General features: G+C 43.2%; 1 protein-coding gene across 9 annotated transcripts in view; it reads right to left on the minus strand.

The window, feature by feature from the left end:
- The window catches only part of LOC139554899 (receptor-type tyrosine-protein phosphatase U-like), a 297,039-nt gene extending 275,021 nt beyond the window's left edge, over positions 1-22,018 (minus strand). For 5 of the 9 annotated variants that reach the window (XM_071368151.1, XM_071368154.1, XM_071368152.1 and 2 more), the window contains exon 1: positions 21,798-22,018. In XM_071368151.1, the coding sequence (XP_071224252.1) occupies positions 21,798-21,870 (73 nt within the window). In that variant the 5' untranslated portion in view covers positions 21,871-22,018. The remainder of the gene's footprint in view (positions 1-21,797) is intronic. The other 4 variants (XM_071368155.1, XM_071368153.1, XM_071368148.1 and 1 more) reach the window with 2 other exon arrangements.
- Between the last annotated feature and the right edge of the window lie 445 nt (positions 22,019-22,463).

Consider the following 22,463-nt stretch of genomic DNA (forward strand, 5'->3'; position numbering starts at 1 on the left):
AGCGTTCCTTAATTTTCGGTTCGTCACAGGTATTCTGCCACGGTGTACTGTCTGTTTAGGTCCAAATAGCATTATTGTTTGCTAGTTTTTTTTGTTAAATCTTTCCAATGTGTCAAGTAATTACCCTTTTTATCATGATTTGGTTGGGTCTAATTGTGTTGCTGTCCTGGGGCTCTGTGGGGTCTGTTTGTGTTTGTGAACAGAGCCCCAGGACCAGCTTGCTTAGGGGACTCTTTTCCAGTTTCGTCTCTCTGTAGGTGATGGCTTTGTTATCCTCTATGGGATCGGTGTCCCTCCACCGGGACGGTAACAAGAACATTTCCCAGGACATAGACATGTCTTATATGGGCAGAAAGCTTAAATTATTGTTCATCTAACTGGACTGTCAAATTTACAGTAGCTATTACAGTGAAAAAATACCATGCTATTGTTTGAGGAGTGCACAACAACAACAAAACTTTTATCACAGCAACTGGTTTGATACATTCATCTCTTAATGTACTTACATTCAGTAATCTTGCTCTGATTTGTCATCCTGAGGGTCCCAGAGATAAAATGTAACGTAGTTTTGTTTGATAAAATCAATTTTAATATATAATGTAGGAACTGGGTTCTAAACTTTGAACCCCTGCTGTTTCTGGCCCCACACCCACACCGCCCGGCCATGTAGATGTGTGAAGGATAGTGTCTTTTCTGTAGGGAAGCTAATTTTCCATCATGTATGACTTTTCTGGGAGGGTGTAAACTTAAAAATGTGTATTACCATATAATTATTGTATGTTCTCTATAGTTATGTACTTAAATGTATCAATTGACCAATCTGGCAAATTTGGGCAGACTTGATACAAAATGTTTTGATTTTTGCAAGGCTTCACTGGATCAGTCTGAAACTTTGCACATATACTGCTGCCATCTAGTGGCCAAAATCTAAATTGCGCCTAAACTGCAATATTATATTATGGTCTTTCTCTTGCATTAGAAATAAAACAATTCACACATCTGGTACCAGATGTAATGTGTTATTTTCTCCTACGTTAATTACACATTTCCACAAACTTCAGTTTTTCCTTCCTCAAATGGTATCAAGAATATGCATATCCTTGCTTCAGGTCCTGAACTACAGGGAGTTAGATTTGGGTATGTCATTTGCAAAAACGGGTCCCATCCTGAAGGCCAGGCACCACAGGCAAAAATTGTGATCTTGCTTCCATCTGTCAATTTTCTGATTTTGGGATATTTTGCAACCTTAACTTCCATACTTTCATAAAATGTACAAATACATCGGCAATAATGTAAATAAATACTTTATTTGTATCACTTTATCCCAACTCCATCAACTACACCTACCATAAATGTAGAACTTTAACCGCTATTTTTAAAACTCCATGTTGAATCATATATCATTCAAAAGCTTGTTTTCCGGAGCATGTGATTAGCTAGTCCATACATGGCTATATCCTTTGTAGACGTAGTGCATCGTGCTGAAAGATTAGTAATTACTGACATCTGATTGGTTACTGGCATTTAAAGGGCCTTTTCAGCAACCTGATTGGTTAAAATGCCTCACATGCCGTGCAGCACTTCCTCGTTTGAAAATATCTCCCGCGAAGAATCCACGTAAAGAGAGACAAATGAGAACATCGCAAAGAATATACCTACAGTATGTGAATAAAAATAGGCGATCTCAGTAAGCCAATGCGAGAAAAGCAGTGAATTAAATAAAAAATGTGCCTGATCAGCCGATCGAGGCAGTGGCAGTACAGGAGGTAGCCGGAAGCAGCGCGTTGAGACACAAATTAGTTGAGATGAAGATGACAACTAGCAGCGGCCAAGCAGACAGCAGCCGGCCAACAGTGGCTTTTATTCCACATGTAACAAATAAACCAACTTGCATATGATTTGATTTGCCCTAAGCATCTAAACACTGGACTGAAAATCACCATAGACACCACGAACCAGTGATTCTGTAATTCTGTCATGATAGAATGTGCAGACTATGAAGGTGATCATGATGAATTTAGGAGGAGTGTTTACACTTCCTCCAGGCTGCAGGAGTGCTCCAGGGGTGATGTGGCATTTGATATACGTGTGAGGATATTTCTTCTCGCCCATGAACTTGTATTTGGTTATGCAGCTCTAAAGAAAATAAGCAAAGTCCTAGGGATTGCTTCCTTGCAGGTAAATAAAAAGGGAAAGTGGCCCAATATTGTCAGGTGACTTGCTGTGTATAAATAATATTTATTTCTGTGCTCCAGCAAATGTATTCAAAGTTAATAAAACAGAGTGATAAGAAAACATAACTATACAATGAGACTGTAACATAGGCCTACACTGTCATATGGCTGTAGCCTAATGTTATTAGTGAGAAATTAGCTTTACATAAAGTAAATACATGCTGATATGCTAATATTTACGTAGGGTACCATGCTGATATTTAGTTCTGCAGTTATGACTGTAATGTCGACTGACATAAGCACTTTCCCCCTCCCACTTTAGTTGCAGAGATTCAGAGGGCTACAGTCAATGGGGAGTGCTGCAAAGATAATTAGAAGAGCATACGTAGATATAGACCCAGACATAGCAGAGTTGCTGAAGGAGGATGATGATGTCATCATAGACATTCATGTATCCTTCGATGGCACTTGGCACAAAAGAGGATTGATTCACTTCCAACTACGGGATAGGTGTGTGCATTGGTGCTGGTGCCAGCGAGCCCTAGAAAGTAGTGAAGATCCTCTCAGTCACAAAAACCATGGAGGCCATACATTTTAATAGAGAGGCTGCACAGAAAATGGTACCTTTATATCATAGGACGTCAAATGATAACCTCCTCAAAAGAATGTAGCACGGAGGAACCCAGAATTCAAATGAATATCTGAACTCTATAATATGGTCGCGATGCCCCAAAACTGTCTTTGTGTGCAAAAGCCACACTGACGGAGCAGCCAGTATGGCAGTAGCCACGTTTAATGAGCGGGAGCCACTGCTATATCAAATTTGATGAACAAATTGTGGTTTGACAGCACTTTGGTGACACTGGAAGCAATTACAGATGCTGCTTCAATGGAGTGTGCCAAGTGTAGGCGCAGGTCCCATGACACAGTCAAGAAAGTAAAGAGGGACAAGCAACAACTCAAAGAGGGCCTTACATATGGGGCAGGCATAGCTGATAAGTGTTCTGCACATTTCAACAGCCAAACAAAAGCTGTGTATGTAAGAAATTGAGCAAAGTGATATGAGAATTTGCTCAAAACTGCATACAGTGGCTTGCGAAATTATTCACCCCCTTGGCATTTTTCCTATTTTGTTGCCTTACAATCTGGAATTAAGATAGATTTTTGGGGGGTTTGTATCATTTGATTTACACAACACGCCTGCCACTTTGAAGATGCAAAATATTTTTCATTGTGAAACACACAAGAAATAAGACAAAACTATTCACCCCCCAAAGTCAATACTTTGTCGAGCCACCTTTTGCAGCAATTACCGCTGCAAGTCTCTTGGGGTATGGCTCTATAAGCTTGGCACATCTAGACACTGGGATTTTTGTCCATTCTTCAAGGCAAAACTGCTCCAGCTCCTTCAAGTTGGATGGGTTCCACTGGTGTACAGAAATCTTTAGGTCATACCACAGATTCTCAATTGGACGGATGTCTGGGCTTTGACTAGGCCATTCCAAGACATTTAAATGTTTCCCCTTAAACCACTCGAGTGTTGCTTTAGCAGTATGCTTAGGGTCATTGTCCTGCTGGAAGGTGAACCTCCGTCCCAGTCTCAAATCTCTGGAAGACTGAAACAGGTTTCCTTCAAGAATTTCCCTGAATTTAGTGCCATCCATCATGCCTTCAATTCTGACCAGTTTCCCAGTCCCTGCCATGAAAAACATCCCCACAGCATGATGCTGCCACCACCATGCTTCACTGTGGGGATGGTGTTCTCAGGGTGATGAGAGGTGTTGGGTTTGCGCCAGACATTTTCCTTGATGGCCAAAAAGCTCAATTTTAGTCTCATCTGACCAGAGTACCTTGTTCCATATGTTTGAGGAGTTTCCCACATGCCTTTTGGCGAACACCAAACGTGTTTGCTTATTTTTTTCTTTAAGCAAATACTTTTTTTCTGGACACTTCCGTAAAGCCCAGCTCTGTGGAGTGTACGGCTTAAAGTGGTCCTAAGGACAGATACTCCAATCTCCGCTGTGGAGCTTTGCAGATCCTTCAGGGTTATCTTTGGTCTCCTTGTTGCCTCTCTGATTAATGCCCTCCTTGCCTGATATGTGAGTTTTGCTGGGCGGCCCTCTCTTGGCAGGTTTGTTGTGGTGCCATATTCTTTCCATTTTTTAATAATGGATTTAATGGTGCTCTGTGGAATGTTCAAAGTTTCGGATGTTTTTTTATAACCCAACCCTGATCTGTACTTCTCCACAGCTTCGTCCCTGACCTGTTTGGAGAGATCCTTGGTCTTCATGGTGCCGCTTGCTTGGTGGTGCCCCTTGCTTAGTGGTGTTGCAGACTCTGGGGCCGTTCAGAACAGGTGTATATATACTGAGATCATGTGACAGATCATGTGACACTTAGATTGCACACATCTGGACTTTATTTAACTAATTATGCGACTTCTGAAGGTAATTAGTTGCACCAGATCTTATTTAGGGGCTTCATAGCAAAGGGGGTGAATACATATGCACTTTTCCGGTTTGTATTTTTTATTTTAAACATGTTATTTTTTTTATTTCACTTCACCAATTTGGACTATTTTGTGTATGTCCATTACATGAAATCCAAATAAAAAATTAATTTAAATTACAGGTTGTAGTACAACAAAATAGGAAAAACGCCAAGGGGGATGAATACTTTTGCAAGGCACTGTATTTTCCCAAAAGGCCAGTATTCAAAGCATATGCTCTATTGCTTGAAACAAATGTATTAAACGTGCTAATGCATTTGTAAAATGTATATTTGATGTTTATTTGTAAGTTGAGAAGTGATATATATAAATATATATATATAAATAAGAGTTTAATTAATGTGACAAAAAAATGGCATTTATGGAAAGTACATTTTAATCGCATTAGTCTATCTTTATCGGCCATTTTCTCAAAATGACCTGTTCCCGGTGCGCCAATTCATTTTTGTTAGTCTTCAAAGGATGTACATTATTACACACACAGGTTCTTAGGGCTTATAGTCAGACTTTTACAGAGGCTTTTTTAAATTTTAGGTTGTTCGATTTTAAGTATAATCTTACGTCTAAATATATGCAAAATATGTATCTGTCATACATGTGAATAGTATTTTTTTAATAATTCCATGAAATGACAATATTTTGATAAACTGATCTGTAAAAGTCTGACCATTTGAACGTCGTATCCCGATAATACAAAAAAAATACATTCTGCCCTGAAGCAATGTGTTGAAAATATGTTGAAAAACGGATTATAAAATACAGTATATACATATGATATGAGTAATGTAAGATATGTAAACATTATTAAAGTGGCATTATTTAAAGTGGTATTGTTTAAAGTGACGAATGATCCATTTATTAAAGTGGCCAGTTATTGGATCTCAATGTAGGCAGCAGCATCTCTGAGTTAGTGATTGCTGTTTATCAGTCTGATGGCCTTGAGATAGAAGCTGTTTTTCAGTCTCTCGGTCCCAGCTTTGATGCACCTGTACTGACCTCGCCTTCTGGATGGTAACGGTGTGAACAGGCAGTGGCTTGGGTGGTTGTTGTCCTTGATGATAATTTTGGCCTTCCTGTGACATCGGGTGCTGTAGGTGTCATGGACGGCAGGTAGTTGTCCCCCGGTGATGCGTTGTGCAGACCGCACCACCCTCTGGAGAGCCTTGAGGTTGAGGGTGTTGCAGTTGCCATACCAGGCCACGAATCACTTCCTTTTAGGTGGTTGTAGAATTGAACGTCTCTTTACTGGATTTTGATCATTAGTGGGAAACTGCATAATTCTGCTCGCATGCATTATTTGGTGTTTTACATTGTACACTGTGGATATTTGTAGAATTCTGCATGCAGAGTCTAAATTTGGTGTTTGTCACTTTTTGGGAATTCTTGGTTGGTAAGCGGACCCAAGATCTCACAACCATTCAAGTATTTTTTGCCAGATCCTAATTGGTATGTCAAATTTTATGTTCCTTGGCGTAGAAGACCCTTCTTGCCTTGTCTCTCAGAATGTTCATAGCTTTGTGGAAGTTACCTGTGGCGGTGATGTTTAGGCCGAGGGCAACGGAATCTAGATGGAATTTATATTTGTGGTCCTGGCAACTGGACCTTTTTTGTAACATCATTTTTTTTCTCTTACTGAGATTTACTTTCAGGGCCCAAGTCTGACAGAATCTGTGCAGAAGATTGAGGTGCTGCTGTAGGCTCTAGTTGGTTGGGGACAGAAGCACCAGATCATCAGCAAACAGTAGACATTTGACTAGAGATTCTAGTAGGGTGAGGCTGGGTGCTGCAGACTGTTCTAATGCCCTCGTCAATTCGTTGATATATATGTTGAAGAGGGTGGGACTTAAGCTGCATCCCTGTCTCACCCCACGGCCCTGTGAAAAGGAATGTGTGTGTGTGTGTGTGTGTGTGTGTGTGTGTGTGTGTGTGTGTGTGTGTGTGTGTGTGTGTGTGTGTGTGTGTGTGTGTGTGTGTGTGTGTGTGTGTGTGTGTGTGTGTGTGTGTGTGTGTGTGTGTTTTGCCAATTTTAACCGCACACTTGTTGTTTCTGAACATGAATTTTAAAATTGTGTATGTTTTTCCCCCAACACCATTTTCCATCAATTTGTATAGCACAACCTCACGCCAATTTGAGTCAAAATCTTTTTGGAAACCAACAAAGCATGAGAAGACATTGCCTTTGTTTTGGTTTGTTTGTTTGTCAATTAGGGTGTGCAGGGTGAATACATGTTCTGCCGTATGGTAATTTGGTAAAAAGCCAATTTGACATTGGCTCAGTACATTGTTTTCACTGAGGAAATATACACATCTGTTATTGATAATGCAGAGGATTTGCCCAAGGTTGCTGTTGATGCATACTCTCTCCCTATAGCGATCAATGTGTAAGTAGTAATGCACTATATACAGTATGGCAGGGGTATTCAACTCTTTCCCGACGAGGACCGGAGCGCGATGGTTTTCTGTTCTAGCTGATAAATGAGTTTAGTTTGAGGGACGCAACCTCAGTCATCCTTGGCTTGGATGACAAGCGACCATGAAGCCAAACACTGTAGAATTCATTGACATGTAGGAGATGATATGCAGGCTCCTTGACCATGCAATGTCCAGTCCTGCATCAATACCATATAACTATACATTTTATTTTAATAATTTTTTCTCCCCAATTTCATGGTTTCCAATTGGTAGTTACAGTCTTGTCCCATCACTGCAACTCCCCTATTGACTCGGGAGAGGCGAAGGTCGAGAGCCGTGCATCCTCCGCAACACAACCCAGCCGAGGCACCCTTCATGACACAATGCACGCTTAACCCCACACCTGGTGACCGTGTCAGTGTGCATTGCGCACGGCCCGCCACAGAAGACGCTAGAGCGCGATGGGACAAGAACTTCCCTGCCGGCCAAACCCTCCCTTAACCCAGATGACGCTGGGTCAATTGTGCTTCGCCCCATGAGTCTCCTGGTCGCGGCCAACTGCGACAGAGCCTGGACTCGAACCAGGATCTCTATTGGTACAGCTAGCACTGCGGTGCAATGCTGTAGACCACTGCGTCACTCGGGAGGCCCTTACATAACTATACTTACAAAACAATTGACATATGCTTTGAAATGTGCAAGAAAAATTCACTCTTGACAAATAAAGTTACATTCCATTGTACCAATAATGGTCCAGAGGTGAATGTGCTTGAAGCCCTCCAGTGTTGGGTAGAGAACTGCAACAGCTACTGATGATGACACTGCATTAGGACCATGTTGGGAGGAGAATAGAGGAGAATCAGGACCAGCTAGACCAGTTCCAGGTGCTGCCTGCACACGTGCTGCGTACCCACAGCTGCCAAAATTATAGCCCCTATATCCTCTAGCTCAGTAGTTATCTAAATTTTCTTGCCCAGGGACCCCTGCCAAGGCAAACCGGCAACCCAGGGATCCACATCATACGTTAGGAAAAAATATATATATACAGTTGAAGTCGGAAGTTTACATATAGCTAAGCCAAATACATTTATACAGTTTTTCACAATTCCTGACATTTAATCAGAGTTAAAATTCCCTGCCTTAGGTCAGTTAGGATCACCACTTTATTTTAAGAATGTGAAATGTCAGAATAATAGTAGAATTATTTATTTCAGCTTTAATTTCTTTCATCACGTTCCCAGTGGGTCAGAAGTTTACATACACTCCATTAGTATTTGGTAGCATTGCCTTTAAATAGTTTAACTTGCGTCAAACGTTTTGGGTAGCCTTCCACAATTTTCCCACAATAAGTTGGGTGAATTTTGGCCCATTCCTCCTGACAGAGCTGGTGTAACTGAGTCAGGATAGTAGGCCTCCTTGCTCGCACACGCTTTTTCAGTTCTGCCCACAAATTGTTTATAGGATTGAGGTCAAGGCTGTGTGATGGCCACTCCAACATTTTGCTCTTGTAAAGCTAATTTTCTCTAATTCTACAACATTTTCCCATTGATTCTGAGAGAAAATGTTGCAGTTTTGAAGCTAATCTCCAGCAATTATACACTGTTTGCAGTTTTACAGCCCGCCTAATAATTTTCTACCTCGGCAGACCCCAGTTTGAAAACCCCTCCTCTAGCTCACTGCCCAGGTGTGTATCCCCTCTACCTCTATAACACCAAACACAAGGTGCCACAAAAACACACATCTAACTGCAGTGCCAGCCATACTGATCAGGAGGTCAAAACTCTCACATCATCTGCAGTGCCCTTGTGAGATCTGTGTGTGTGTGTGTGTGTGTGTCTGTGCGTGTGTGTGTGCAACATAAGGACACACTGATTGGCCCTTCCAGGATTTCACAACATCTCAAGTTTTCCCCTCCAAACTTGTAATATCACTCTGCAGCGCTGCACAGGGACACTCCAAAGCCCTGAGGTTTGATAACTCTAAACAAGTAATTTGGAAACTTTAATATCTTCTACAGCAGCCAGGGGACCCAGCCCTCCCTTAGGTCGAGTTCCTTATTGTAGAGGGGGCCTTTTTAAGGTCATGCTATAACAGAGGCGGTTATCATTAAGAGTGCAGGATATAGTCAGTAGTACATCTTCCAACACATTCATTACAACAGGGATTATTATTTGAATATGATGGGAGAGGGAGAGATAAAAAGTGAAAGAAATGCAGATAAGGGAGGGGAGGAGGTGGTGAAGGAGAAAGGGTAAGATAGGGAGACAGAAGAGAAAGAACTGAAAAGGAAAATGATAAGAAATTGCTTTTTGTGGCCCTCTCCCAATTATTTACCCCAAAGCTATTGGCGAAACTCATAAAGTAGCGACTTGAGAGGGATGTTTTTGTTCCGTGAGATTGGTCCAACTGTCATCTCCATCTTCAAAGACAGTCGTTGACACTCTGCCAGTGCTGCCAGAACACATCATGCGGGTAAACTTTGACCCAGGGACTTTGCTGCTGATTCCGTTGCCATGGTTACAGCTGCACACAGCAGGAATCAGGACAACACACCAGTCTTTTTTTTCAGTTATTTTCCATCGCTGTCAATGCCAGCATCAACTTCAACTGTCATCAATCAGAGTAGTGGGCAGGTCAGGGCAGACTGGCAGTTTGATGGCTAGCGATTCATCGTTAGAGATACTTGGCTGAGCAACAAAGTAAACATACATTCAGATAGAGGTGAGGTGAGGAATATTCATAAATAACTATTCATGAACTTTTAGCTGTCTGGCTGTAGCAGAGCAAGTGGTATCTGACAGAAGCAATCAGAGAGCAGGTGGCAGTTCTGGGAGATGCTAAATGGACAGAGATCACATCAGAACTACTGACACTTAATGGACAGACATCACAGCAGAGTTGTTGTCTGTGGTGTATATCTCCTCTCAGGTAGCATCAAAGATTTTTATAACTAAACCAAGATAGACCACAGCTTGTCGTTTCCAATGGGAACAAATGAGTCATAGTGGGCAGAACAAGCAAGGAGGTGGGCAGAGCCAAGCACGAGCTAGTGATATCCTGTTGGCGCATTCTAGTATACATCTGCATATTTCCATTAGGGAACGCCTAATCTGTGAAGTGTGCGTGTGCAATAACTCAATTCACCTTTGCACTCCTTCTAAACGGTGCAAATTTAAAAACACTTTTGCAAAGGGTAAAGTCCACAAATTTTAGTCCACTCTGTTCAGAACACATTCTAGATTCTAGAACAGAAAACTGTATTGAGATCAAATGTTTAATCGATGAAAAAATGTGCAGAATGTCGTACAAAATCCATCTCGTTCCATCTTCTCTCTCTGCCGCCAGTAGGTTTCATATTTGGTAGTGAGTGGTAATGCCAACCGGATGCTTCACATTTACACATCCGTCTCATTGTTCTATCTGTGGTAGCATCCTACTACATCTACACCCCCACAGCCACTCCAAATAAACAGATGACAGACACTAAAACTCTCTCATCCTTCTGCTGTGTAGCTCCAAAGTGATCGTTTTAATCATATTGGCAGTGATTTCTTCTCCATCAGTCTGAGCAAATGATCCTTAACAAAACCCATAAAGAATATGAATGATTTGGACTGATGTGGAATTTCAATTAGTTAGTTCTTACGAATGTGTTTGTTGGACAAAAGTGACACTTGCCAGACTCTTGATTAGAGACACAACAAAGTGTGTGCACCCAACATGCCCAGGTCAAAAGTAGTGCACTATGTAGGAAATATAGTGCTATTTGGGACACAGTTGACAAAGTAGTCATATATACAGCAATACAGTTATTCTCAATAGAACCAGGTAATTAATTGTTTGCTATTGAAGCATTAGAGAGAGAGAGAGAGAGAGAGAGAGAGAGAGAGAGAGAGAGAGAGAGAGAGAGAGAGAGAGAGAGAGAGAGAGAGAATCTACCCTGTCCTCATCCACGACACAATCAAATATCAATCTAAAGAGAAACACCCACTCTAATAACTTGAAATCTGATCTTCCAGTCAATTGTTTCTCTGATGACAGGCATCACAGAAACAAATAACTGAAGACCATGGCTATCTGGATCACTAAGTTGATTACAGATTCTGAGTTGTTTTTTCCTCCTGTGTTAAATAAGCGCGTCTTACCCCAAATTTAAACACATTAAAAAAATCTGACAGGTAGTGTTGGGCCTATTGACACACAGCCATCTGTCTAACATGGTGGCTTGGTGGTGTTCAGGGACTCAGCAACACATTATCGGTTAGCTAGCTACCACCTGGAGAAGAACAGCGACAAATGAGCAGAACTGAGAGAGGATCCCCCTCCTTCCTGTTACCATTGGCCCCTGCAGGTCGGGGGCGTCGAGCGGTCGGGGAATGCTGTCAGCTCCGTTTAGGGAGTGTGGTGGTGATGGGTGTCATGGCGATGGCAGGTGAACGTGGGGAGCGGTCGTGGGCGATCAGCGTCAGAGACGAGGCGAGGCACCACGATGATATGGCAACAGGTCTAACTGACGACCACCTCTGTGACCGAGAGACCTCCCTGTCTCTGACTAGCTGAACCACTGTCTGGCGGTCTACCTGTCTGCGAAAAGCTCAAACTCTAAAGGATACTTCTGAAAGTGAGCACACAAAGCTGACAGGTCTGCCCCTTGTAGTGCACACACACACACACACACACATTGCGGCATGCACACAAAGACACGCTCTCTCCCTCTGTCTTTCTCTCTCACACTCACGTTCTCTCTTTCAAACAAACACACAGACTCACACTCACAGTGAACATCCCCGCCAGTCAGTGTTTTATTACTTTTACAATAAAAAGGTCTGATTCAAGTTCTCTGCTGGACAGACAGAAATAAAATAACAACATCATGTGAAAACTTGTCAATTCCTTGACTGTTTGATCCAAACAAACACACACACACACATACGCACACAAGCGCACATACACACACACACACGCACACACACACACACACACACACACACACACACACACACACACACACACACACACACACACACACACACACACACACAAACACACACACACACACACACACACGCGCACACACACACACAGTGAAAGTGCCATCCACTAACGGACTGAGATGCTTTTAGGGACTATAGAGAACAGCGGTATTTAACTGGGAGGCTGGGACATTAATGTCTGTCAGGAACAACACAGCTTTACTCCATCTCTCCCCTCCTCACACTCCTTGCATCTCTTCTCCTCACACTTCCTCCATTCTACCAATCAGCTCAGCTCCCTATGAGGAAATAGACTTCTCTGCCAAACATCCCCACTGTCGAGACCCAGCCCCTACTGGGAACGATAAGAGGAAATCACCTTCAGACAAAAGGAGAAATAAAATATATATTTTAGTGACTCAGAGAAGTCCTATAGAAAAGGCAGCAGAGCTTTGCCAAGTCCTATGCCTATGTCCAGCTGAACTGATGGAATGTTTCAGAGGCCACCACAAAGGTCCTCAACTCTGGTGATTAAATGTCAAGCAACTTCAAATTCATGTTGAACACTCAAACCGGCTGCAAAAAGCCACAGCTGCAGCTTTGCCAATAAATACAGTACCAATCAAACGTTTGGACACACCTACTCATTCAAGGGTTTTTTCTTTGTTATTCCTACTATTTTCTACATTGTAGAATAATAGTGAAGACTTCAAAACTATGAAATAACACATATGGAGTCAGATAGCCCTATTTGGTGAAAGACCAAGTCCATATTATGGCAGGAACAGCTCGTATAAGCAAAAAAGAAAGGACAATCCATCATTACTTTAAGACATGAAGGTCAGTCAATATGGAAAATTTCAAGTTTCTTCAAGTGCAGTTGCAAAAACCATCAAGTGTTATGATGAAACTGGCTCTCATGAGGACCGCCACAAGAAAGGAAGACTCCAAATTTTGAGATATGTGGTTCCAACCACCGTGTCTTTGTGAGACGCAGAGTAGGTGAACAGATGATCTCTGCATGTGTGGTTCCCACTGTGAGCATGGAGGAGGTGGTTTGATGGTGCTTTTCTGGTGGTGACACAGCATTCTGCAGCGATACACCATCCTATCTGGTTTGCGCGTAGTGGGACTATCATTTGTTTTTCATCAGGACAAAATATCAAATATATTTTGATTTATTTAACACTTTTTTGGTCACTACATAATTCCATTTGTGTTATTTCATAGTAGTAATTTAAAAAAAAACTTGAATGGGAATGGTGTACTGTATGTTGGTACGCAAGCTGAATGACGAACCTTAGAACTATATGCAGAAATAGCTGAAGTGCTAACACTTGTGGCAATTAAACTGTGTGTGGTCGGGTAATAGGGAAAGCTTTGGTGAGTCACTCTATCTGTCTGCTTGACTGCTTCACAGTGAGGCCGTTTCTCTCAGCGTGTGTTGACCCGTCCGTTTGAGGCGAGGGAAGAAGGCGGTCCGTGTCTAAAGATGTCTTAAAGCCGCCTGTCCATTAAAGCTGTCTAATTTTAAAAAGTAACTTCTCTCTCTAGTCAGGTGAAGAAGTGTCAGAGCTAGACAGCTGACAGTCTTCATATGGATGGAAGAAAGAGTACAGTTCAGCAAAGAAAAGTAAAGAAATATAACAAGGTAGCCCGGCTGGTCATAATATGTGAAAGACCCATCCGAGAAACTTCCATCACTCTTCTCTCTGTGTGTGTTTGTGCTCCCATGTTCTCCTTTTCAAGCTGTGTTCCCCAAAGAGAGCTTTGTGAGTGTTGAACCATTTTCTGTATGATGAAGGATCTGTCCAATCCACACCACAGTATCCAGCACAGCCAGCACTTCTCTCCCCTCGTCCTTGGTATAACCCCAAGCCTGGCGCCCACCCACCTTCTCCCATCAGAGTGTGTTCCCATGTGGTTTCCCTTCCCACGTTCACCTTCTACACCCCCAATCACGGTGTGTTTTACACTGACTGGATGTCAGTACTGGGAGAGAGTTGGAGACATAGAGGCCTGCCAGATTAAATTACCTTCTCTACTACTCTAACTCCTCTGAGACACACACACACACACACACACAGACACACACACACACACACACACACACACACACACACACACACACACACACAGCCTCTGACAAACGGGTGCTGCTATGCAGTGATCTGACAAGGAGTGCTTTTACCACAGCAAAACTACTCAATCAGGTAGCACTCAGAGGGTGCACCATGCAACTATAGGAAAAGCAAGCTCTGCTCAATATGGTACAACTATATGAAAAGAAAGCCGTGCTCAATCAGGTATAACAATAGGGAAAGCAAGCCCTGCTCAATCAGGTGTAACTATAGGGAAAGCAAGCCCTGCTCAATCAGGTGTAACTACAGGGAAAACAAGCCCTGCTCAATCAGGTGTAACTATAGGGAAAACAAGCCCTGCTCAATCAGGTATAACTATAGGGAAAACAAGCCCTGCTCAATCAGGTGTGACTATAGGGAAAACAAGCCCTGCTCAATCAGGTGTAACTATAGGGAAAACAAGCCCTGCTCAATCAGGTGTAACTATATGGAAAACAAGCCCTGCTCAATCAGGTGTAACTATAGGGAAAACAAGCCCTGCTCAATCAGGTATAACTATAGGGAAAACAAGCCCTGCTCAATCAGGTATAACTATAGGGAAAACAAGCCCTGCTCAATCAGGTGTAACTATAGGGAAAACAAGCCCTGCTCAATCAGGTATAACTATAGGGAAAACAAGCCCTGCTCAATCAGGTGTAACTATAGGGAAAACAAGCGCTGCTCAATCAGGTGTAACTATAGGGAAAACAAGCGCTGCTCAATCAGGTGTAACTATATGAAAAGCAAGCACTGCTCAATCAGGTATAACTATAGGGAAAGCAAGCCCTGCTCAATCAGGTGTAACTATAGGGAAAACAAGCCCTGCTCAATCAGGTATAACTATAGGGAAAACAAGCCCTGCTCAATCAGGTGTAACTATATGAAAAGCAAGCCGTGCTCAATCAGGTATAACTATAGGGAAAGCAAGCCCTGCTCAATCAGGTGTGACTATAGGGAAAACAAGCCCTGTCTAATCAGGTGTAACTATAGTGAAAACAAGCCCTGCTCAATCAGGTGTAACTATAGGGAAAACAAGCCCTGCTCAATCAGGTGTAACTATAGGGAAAACAAGCCCTGCTCAATCAGGTGTAACTATAGGGAAAACAAGCCCTGCTCAATCAGGTGTGACTATAGGGAAAACAAGCCCTGCTCAATCAGGTGTAACTATAGGGAAAACAAGCCCTGCTCAATCAGGTGTAACTATAGGGAAAACAAGCCGTGCTCAATCAGGTGTAACTATAATTGGAAAACAAGCCCTGCTCAATCAGGTATAACTATAGGGAAAACAAGCCCTGCTCAATCAGGTGTAACTATAGGAAAAGCAAGCCCTGTCTAATCAGGTGTAACTATAGGGAAAACAAGCCCTGCTCAATCAGGTATAACTATAGGGAAAACAAGCCCTGCTCAATCAGGTGTAACTATAGGGAAAACAAGCGCTGCTCAATCAGGTGTAACTATAGGGAAAACAAGCGCTGCTCAATCAGGTGTAACTATAGGGAAAACAAGCGCTGCTCAATCAGGTGTAACTATAGGGAAAACAAGCACTGCTCAATCAGGTGTAACTATAGGGAAAACAAGCCCTGCTCAATCAGGTATAACTATAGGGAAAACAAGCCCTGCTCAATCAGGTGTAACTATATGAAAAGCAAGCCGTGCTCAATCAGGTATAACTATAGGGAAAGCAAGCCCTGCTCAATCAGGTGTAACTATAGGGAAAACAAGCCCTGCTCAATCAGGTATAACTATAGGGAAAACAAGCCCTGCTCAATCAGGTGTAACTATATGAAAAGCAAGCCGTGCTCAATCAGGTATAACTATAGGGAAAGTAAGCCCTGCTCAATCAGGTGTGACTATAGGGAAAACAAGCCCTGTCTAATCAGGTGTAACTATAGGGAAAACAAGCCCTGCTCAATCAGGTGTAACTATAGGGAAAACAAGCCCTGCTCAATCAGGTGTAACTATAGGGAAAACAAGCCCTGCTCAATCAGGTGTAACTATAGGGAAAACAAGCCCTGCTCAATCAGGTGTGACTATAGGGAAAACAAGCCCTGCTCAATCAGGTGTAACTATAGGGAAAACAAGCCCTGCTCAATCAGGTGTAACTATAGGGAAAACAAGCCGTGCTCAATCAGGTGTAACTATAATTGGAAAACAAGCCCTGCTCAATCAGGTATAACTATAGGGAAAACAAGCCCTGCTCAATCAGGTGTAACTATAGGGAAAACAAGCCCTGCTCAATCAGGTGTAACTATAGGGAAAACAAGCCCTGCACAATCAGGTGTAACTATAGGAAAAGCAAGCCCTGTCTAATCAGGTGTAACTATAGGGAAAACAAGCCCTGCTCAATCAGGTGTAACTATAGAGAAAACAAGCCCTGCTCAATCAGGTATAACTATAGGAAAAGCAAGCCCTGCTCAATCAGGTGTAACTATAGGGAAAACATGCGCTGCTCAATCAGGTGTAACTATAGGGAAAACAAGCCCTGCTCAGCCTCAATAAGCTATATGAAAAGCAAGAAGTGAGGCCTGGAGTAATAGACCCGTGTGAGTTAGTGCAATCAGACACAGACAGTCTCAGCAGTAAGATATACATATACCATAAACAGACCACTGAGGCAGGAAGCGTCACTACACCGTCTGTACAAAACATTAGGAACAACTTCCTAATATTGAGTTGCACCCCCTTTTGCCCTCAAAACACTGTCAATTCGTCAGGGCATGGACTCTACAAGGTGTCGAAAGTGGTCCACAGGGAAGCTGACCCATGTTGAATACAACGCTTTCCACAGTTCTGTCGAGTTGGCTGGATGTCCTTTGGGTGGTGTATCATTCTTGATACACACGGGAAACTGTTGAGTGTGAAAAACCCAGCAGTGTTGCAGTTCTTGACACACTCAAACCGGTGTGCCTGTTACCTACTACCATACCCTGTTCAATTAAATATTTTGTCTTGCCCATTCACCCTCTGAAAGGTACACATACACAATGCATGTCTCAATTGTCTCAAGACTTGAAACCCCTTTTTTAACCTGTCTCCTCCACTTCATCTAAACTGAATTAAGTGGATTCAACAAGTGACATCAGTAAGGGATCATAGCTTTCACCTGGATTTGGTGCCAGAGGGCCTGGATGTTGCTTTGGAGGCCACTACATGGGCCCCACCAGAATAATAATCTAGGGGAAACACTACTATGGAGGGAGTGGGAATGCATACAGCCAGTTACATGCAGTATACTATAACAGTAACTAGTAAAGGTTCTACTTGGCTTGTCTGTAAGTGATACCCAGCAGGGCCAGAGTATTTATAACATACAACTGTTGCATGGAGAATGCTCCCACAGGGTCTGGGTTTCAAATACACTATTTTAGTACATTGAGAGACACTATTACACTGTCTAAGTACTATTACATGTCAAGTAAATCTAGACATGGCCAAGCCCCTGCCTTACAAAAAAAAAACTTTCACTGCTAACACTTAAGCTGGTTAAGCTGAGCCAGGAATGTCACCAGGGGAATTTTCCCTTTAAAGAAATGTTCCTTCCGAACTAGACAACTGTTTATTCTACAATGAAAACGATAAAGATAGTTCACGACCAACAAAGATAAAATGGCCCCGGGTGAAATGGCAGCAGTTTTACGGGCGCCCAACCAATTGTGCTATTATGTGGGGGTTTTTCGCGTTATTTGTAACTTATTTTGTACATAATGTTTCTGCAACTGTATCTTACTGCAAAAAAAACGTTTCTGGATATCTGCACAGCGATCACTCACCTCGGGTTAGACAAAAAAAAATATTCAACAAGCAAGACGCACAGGACATTCTCCGAACACCCGACAAGGCCAACTTCCCAGTTATTTGCAAGAGGAAGCGACGCAGGTACAGAGGACACAGAGCGGGATGCCTCGTAAGGATCCGCAGAAGGCGAGTGGGAAAGCTGCCGTTACCGTCAATATTACTCGCCAAAGTGCAATCATTGGACAATAAATTAGACGAGGTACGATCACGAATATCCTACCAACGGGACATCAAAAACTGTAATATCCTATGTTTCACGGAATCGTGGCTGAATGATGATATGGATATTCAGCTAGCGGGATATACGCTGCACCGGCAAGATAGAACAGCACACTCCGGTAAGACGAGAGGAGACAGTCTGTGCATATTTGTAAACAACAGCTGGTGCACGAAATCTAAGGAAGTCTCTAGATTTTGCTCGTCTGAATTAGAGTATCTTCTGATAAATTGCAGGCCACACTAGCCTAGAGAGTTTTCAGCTATACTTTTCGTGGCTGTTTATTTACCACCACAGACAGATGCTGGCACTAAGACCGCACTCAGTCAGCTGTATAAGGAAATAAGCAAACAGGAAACCACTCACCCAGAGGCGGCGCTCCTAGTGGCCAGAGACTTTAATGCAGGGAAACTTAAATCAGTTCTACCTAATTTCTATCAACATGTTAAATGTGCAACCAGAGGGGGAAAAAAACTAAATCACCTGTACTCCACAAACAGAGATGCATACAAAGCTCTCCCTCGCCTTCCATTTGGTAAATCCGACCACAACTCTTTCCTCCTGATTCCTGCTTACAAGCAAAAATTAAAGCAGGAAGCACCAGTGACTCTGTCTATAAAAAAGTGGTCAGATGAAGTAGATGAAGTGTTAAACTACAGGACTGTTTTGCTATCACAGACTGGAACATGTTCCGGGATTCTTCCGATGGCATTGAGGAGTACACCACATCAGTCAATGGCTTTATCAATAAGTGCATTTAGGATGTCGTCCCCACAGTGACTGTACGTACATACCCCAACCAGAAGCCATGGATTACAGGCAATATTCGCACTGAGCTAAAGGGTAGAGCTGCCGCTTTCAAGGTGCGGGACTCTAACCCGGAAGCTTATAAGAAATCCTGCTATGCCCTGCGACGAACCATCAAACAGGCAAAGCGTCAATACAGGGCTAAGATTGAATTGTACTACACTAGCTCCGACACTCGTCTTATGTGGCAAGGGCTTGCAAACTATTACAGACTACAAAGGGAAATACAGCCACGAAATGCCCAGTGACACGAGCCTACCAGACAAGCTAAATCACTTCTATGCTCGCCTCGAGGCAAGCAACACTGAGGCATGCATGAGAGCATTAGCTGTTCCGGACGATTGTGTGATCACGCTCTCCGTAGCTGACATGAGTAAGACCTTTAAACAGGCCAACATTCACAAGGCTGCGGGGCCAGACGGATTACCAGGACGTGTGCTCCGTGCATGTGCTGACCAACTGGCAGGCGTCTTCACTGACGTTTTCAACATGTCCTTGATTGAGTCTGTAATACCAACATGTTTCAAGAAGACCACCATAGTTCCTGTGCCCAAGAACACGAAGGCAACCTGCTTAAATGACTACAGACCCATAGCACTCACATCCACACCTCAAACACCTCCCTCTGCAACTGGATCCTGGACTTCCTGACGGGCCGCCCCCAGGTGGTGAGGGTAGGTAGCAACACATCTGCCATGCTGATCCTCAACACTGGAGCCCCCGAGGGGTGCATACTCAGTCCCCTCCTCTAATCCCTGTTCACCCATAACTGCATGGCCAGGCACGACTCCAACACCATCATTAAGTTTGCAGACGACACAACAGTGGTAGGCCTGATAACCGACTACGACGAGACAGCCTATAGGGAGGAGGTCAGAGACCTGGCCGGGTGGTGCCAGAATAACAACCTATCCCTCAACGTAACCAAGACTAAGGAGATGATTGTGGACTACAGGAAAAGGAGGACCGAGCACGCCCCCATTCTCATCGACGGGGCTGTAGTGGAGCAGGTTGAGAGCTTCAAGTTCCTTGGTGTCCACATCACCAACAAACTAGAATGGTCCAAACACACCAAGACAGTCGTGAAGAGGGCACGACAAAGCCTATTCCCCCTCAGGAAACTAAAAAGATTTGGCATGGGTCCTCAGATCCTCAAACGGTTCTACAGCTGCAACATTGAGAGCATCCTGACTGGTTTCATCACTGCCTGGTATGGCAACTGCTCAGCCTCCGACCGCAAGGCACTACATAGGGTAGTGCGTACGGCCCAGTACATCACTCGGGCTAAGCTGCCTGCCATCCAGGACCGCTACAGCAGGCGGTGTCAGAGGAAGGCTCTAAAAATTGCCAAAGACCCCAGCCACCCCAGTCATAGACTGTTCTCTCTACTACCGCATAGAAAGCAGTACCGGAGTGCCAAGTCTAGGACAAAAAGGCTTCTCAACAGTTTTAACCCCCAAGCCATAAGACTGCTGAACAGGTAATCAAATGGCTACCCGGACTATTTGCATTGTGTGCCCCCCCACCCCTCTTTTACGCTGCTGCTTCTATCTGTTTATCATATATGCATAGTCACTTTAACTATAATTCATGTACATACTACCTCAATTGGCCCGACCAACCAGTGCCCCCGCACATTGGCTAACCGGGCTATCTGCGTTGTGTCCCGCCACCCACCACCCCCTCTTTTACACTACTGCTACTCTCTGTTCATCATATATGCATAGTCACTTTAACCATATCTACATGTACATACTACCTCAATCAGCCCGACTAACCGGTGCCTGTACGTAGCCTCGCTACTGTTATAGCCTCGCTACTGTTTTTCACTGTCTTTTTACTGTTGTTTTAATTTCTTTACTTACCTATTGTTCACCTAATACCTTATTTACACTGTTGGTTAGAGCCTGTAAGTAAGCATTTCACTGTTGTATTCGGTGCACGTGACATATAAACTTTGATTTGATTTTGATTTGCTGTAGGCCTCCCAGACCTGTCTCTGCAGAATTAAAAACACACATTGTCATTGTATTAGGTATCATGACAATGAAACTGCTGTATAAAGCATTGGACGTCGTATGTAAAAACTGTTCGTGTGTGGGTGGGTGTGTGTGCGTGCGTGACAGCGTGACAGCGTTAAATAATAGACGAGTTTGCTTTCAGCAATCAAATCATAACACACAAAGGAACGTGCGGATGTTTTAATCGAATTGACCGTTAACAGAAACAATCCCATCCCACGATGTAGCTTAATCTAAAACAACAATTTCAGTGCGATGTTATTAAAGTATTCCAACCTGACAAATTGTATGCCATCACATTCCTACTATTCTTCACGGACCGTGCCACTGGTAACAACACATTGTGACACTTGACCCTTCTGTGAAGAATAGACAAATGAACTTAACTCAACAGGGCTCATTTTCCCATAGACTCAAAAAGTGACAGTCTTGAAATGACTGAAAAAAGTAGTTATTGAATATCCTTGTAGGCTAATTTCAACGACTAAAACAATATACTACCTTATTGGAAGTTATCTTCAGTAATTAGACGCGACCGTCCGACCAAATTATGAGAACAGCTATGATCACCTTTCATAACATAAAACAAATAAAACGAATAATAGCGCTCTAGTTTTCCACTTAATAGGTTACATGTTTATTACAGCGTAGAAACATGTGCCCAGTCAGTGCTCACAAATGCCACGGACAGCCCAGCCAACTGTCCTTTCACAGGTGCGCAGCAGTGCAGTGCGTGACTCCAATAAACAAAAAACGTTATTGTCCTTACCTGTTGGCCCTTGGTCCATAATATCAGCGTAGATCCCGACGACCAGCATCAGTAGAATCACTCCGCTATACATTTTAACGTTTTAGTCCAGCTCCCGTTATCAAACGAAATCCTTGTAGTGAGTGACTGCGGCAGGACTGTTCCAAAGTTGTCCGCTCATTGATGACTGAATTCCTCGCTGAAAAGAGTCGCCCCCCCATGAAAAACACACTGGCAATTTGAGCCGCTACAGCTGACGTAGGGGCAAAGAACGATAAAAGAACCCTTACTTCACTAAGCGCCGGCAATCAAGTGGTCAAATACAGGTCTACAGCGCCGCCATGCGGTAGCTTTGTATTGCAGCGACACCATCATATCCAACAAAAACATTTTCTCTACAAATTAAACACATATTTTGTGTGAGTGGAACATCTTATATTAATTAGCCTTTTACATTGAAACCAACCAAAACCATACCGATGTTTAATGCCTAATTGATATGGATATATGCAAATGTCAATACCTATGTTATACCTCAAGAGAATATGCTGTACATACAGTACAGTCTTTATGTATTTTTCTTAGCAGCAGAGACAGTGTGGGAGGGAGTTGTAGGCTACTCCAGATGCCTGTGGTGGGTGGGTGAAATGCAGCAGGAGGAGGAGAGTGAAGGGAAGAGGAAGGTTT

The sequence above is a fragment of the Salvelinus alpinus genome, chromosome 26 (assembly GCF_045679555.1).
Source record: "Salvelinus alpinus chromosome 26, SLU_Salpinus.1, whole genome shotgun sequence".
NCBI lineage: Eukaryota > Metazoa > Chordata > Actinopteri > Salmoniformes > Salmonidae > Salvelinus > Salvelinus alpinus.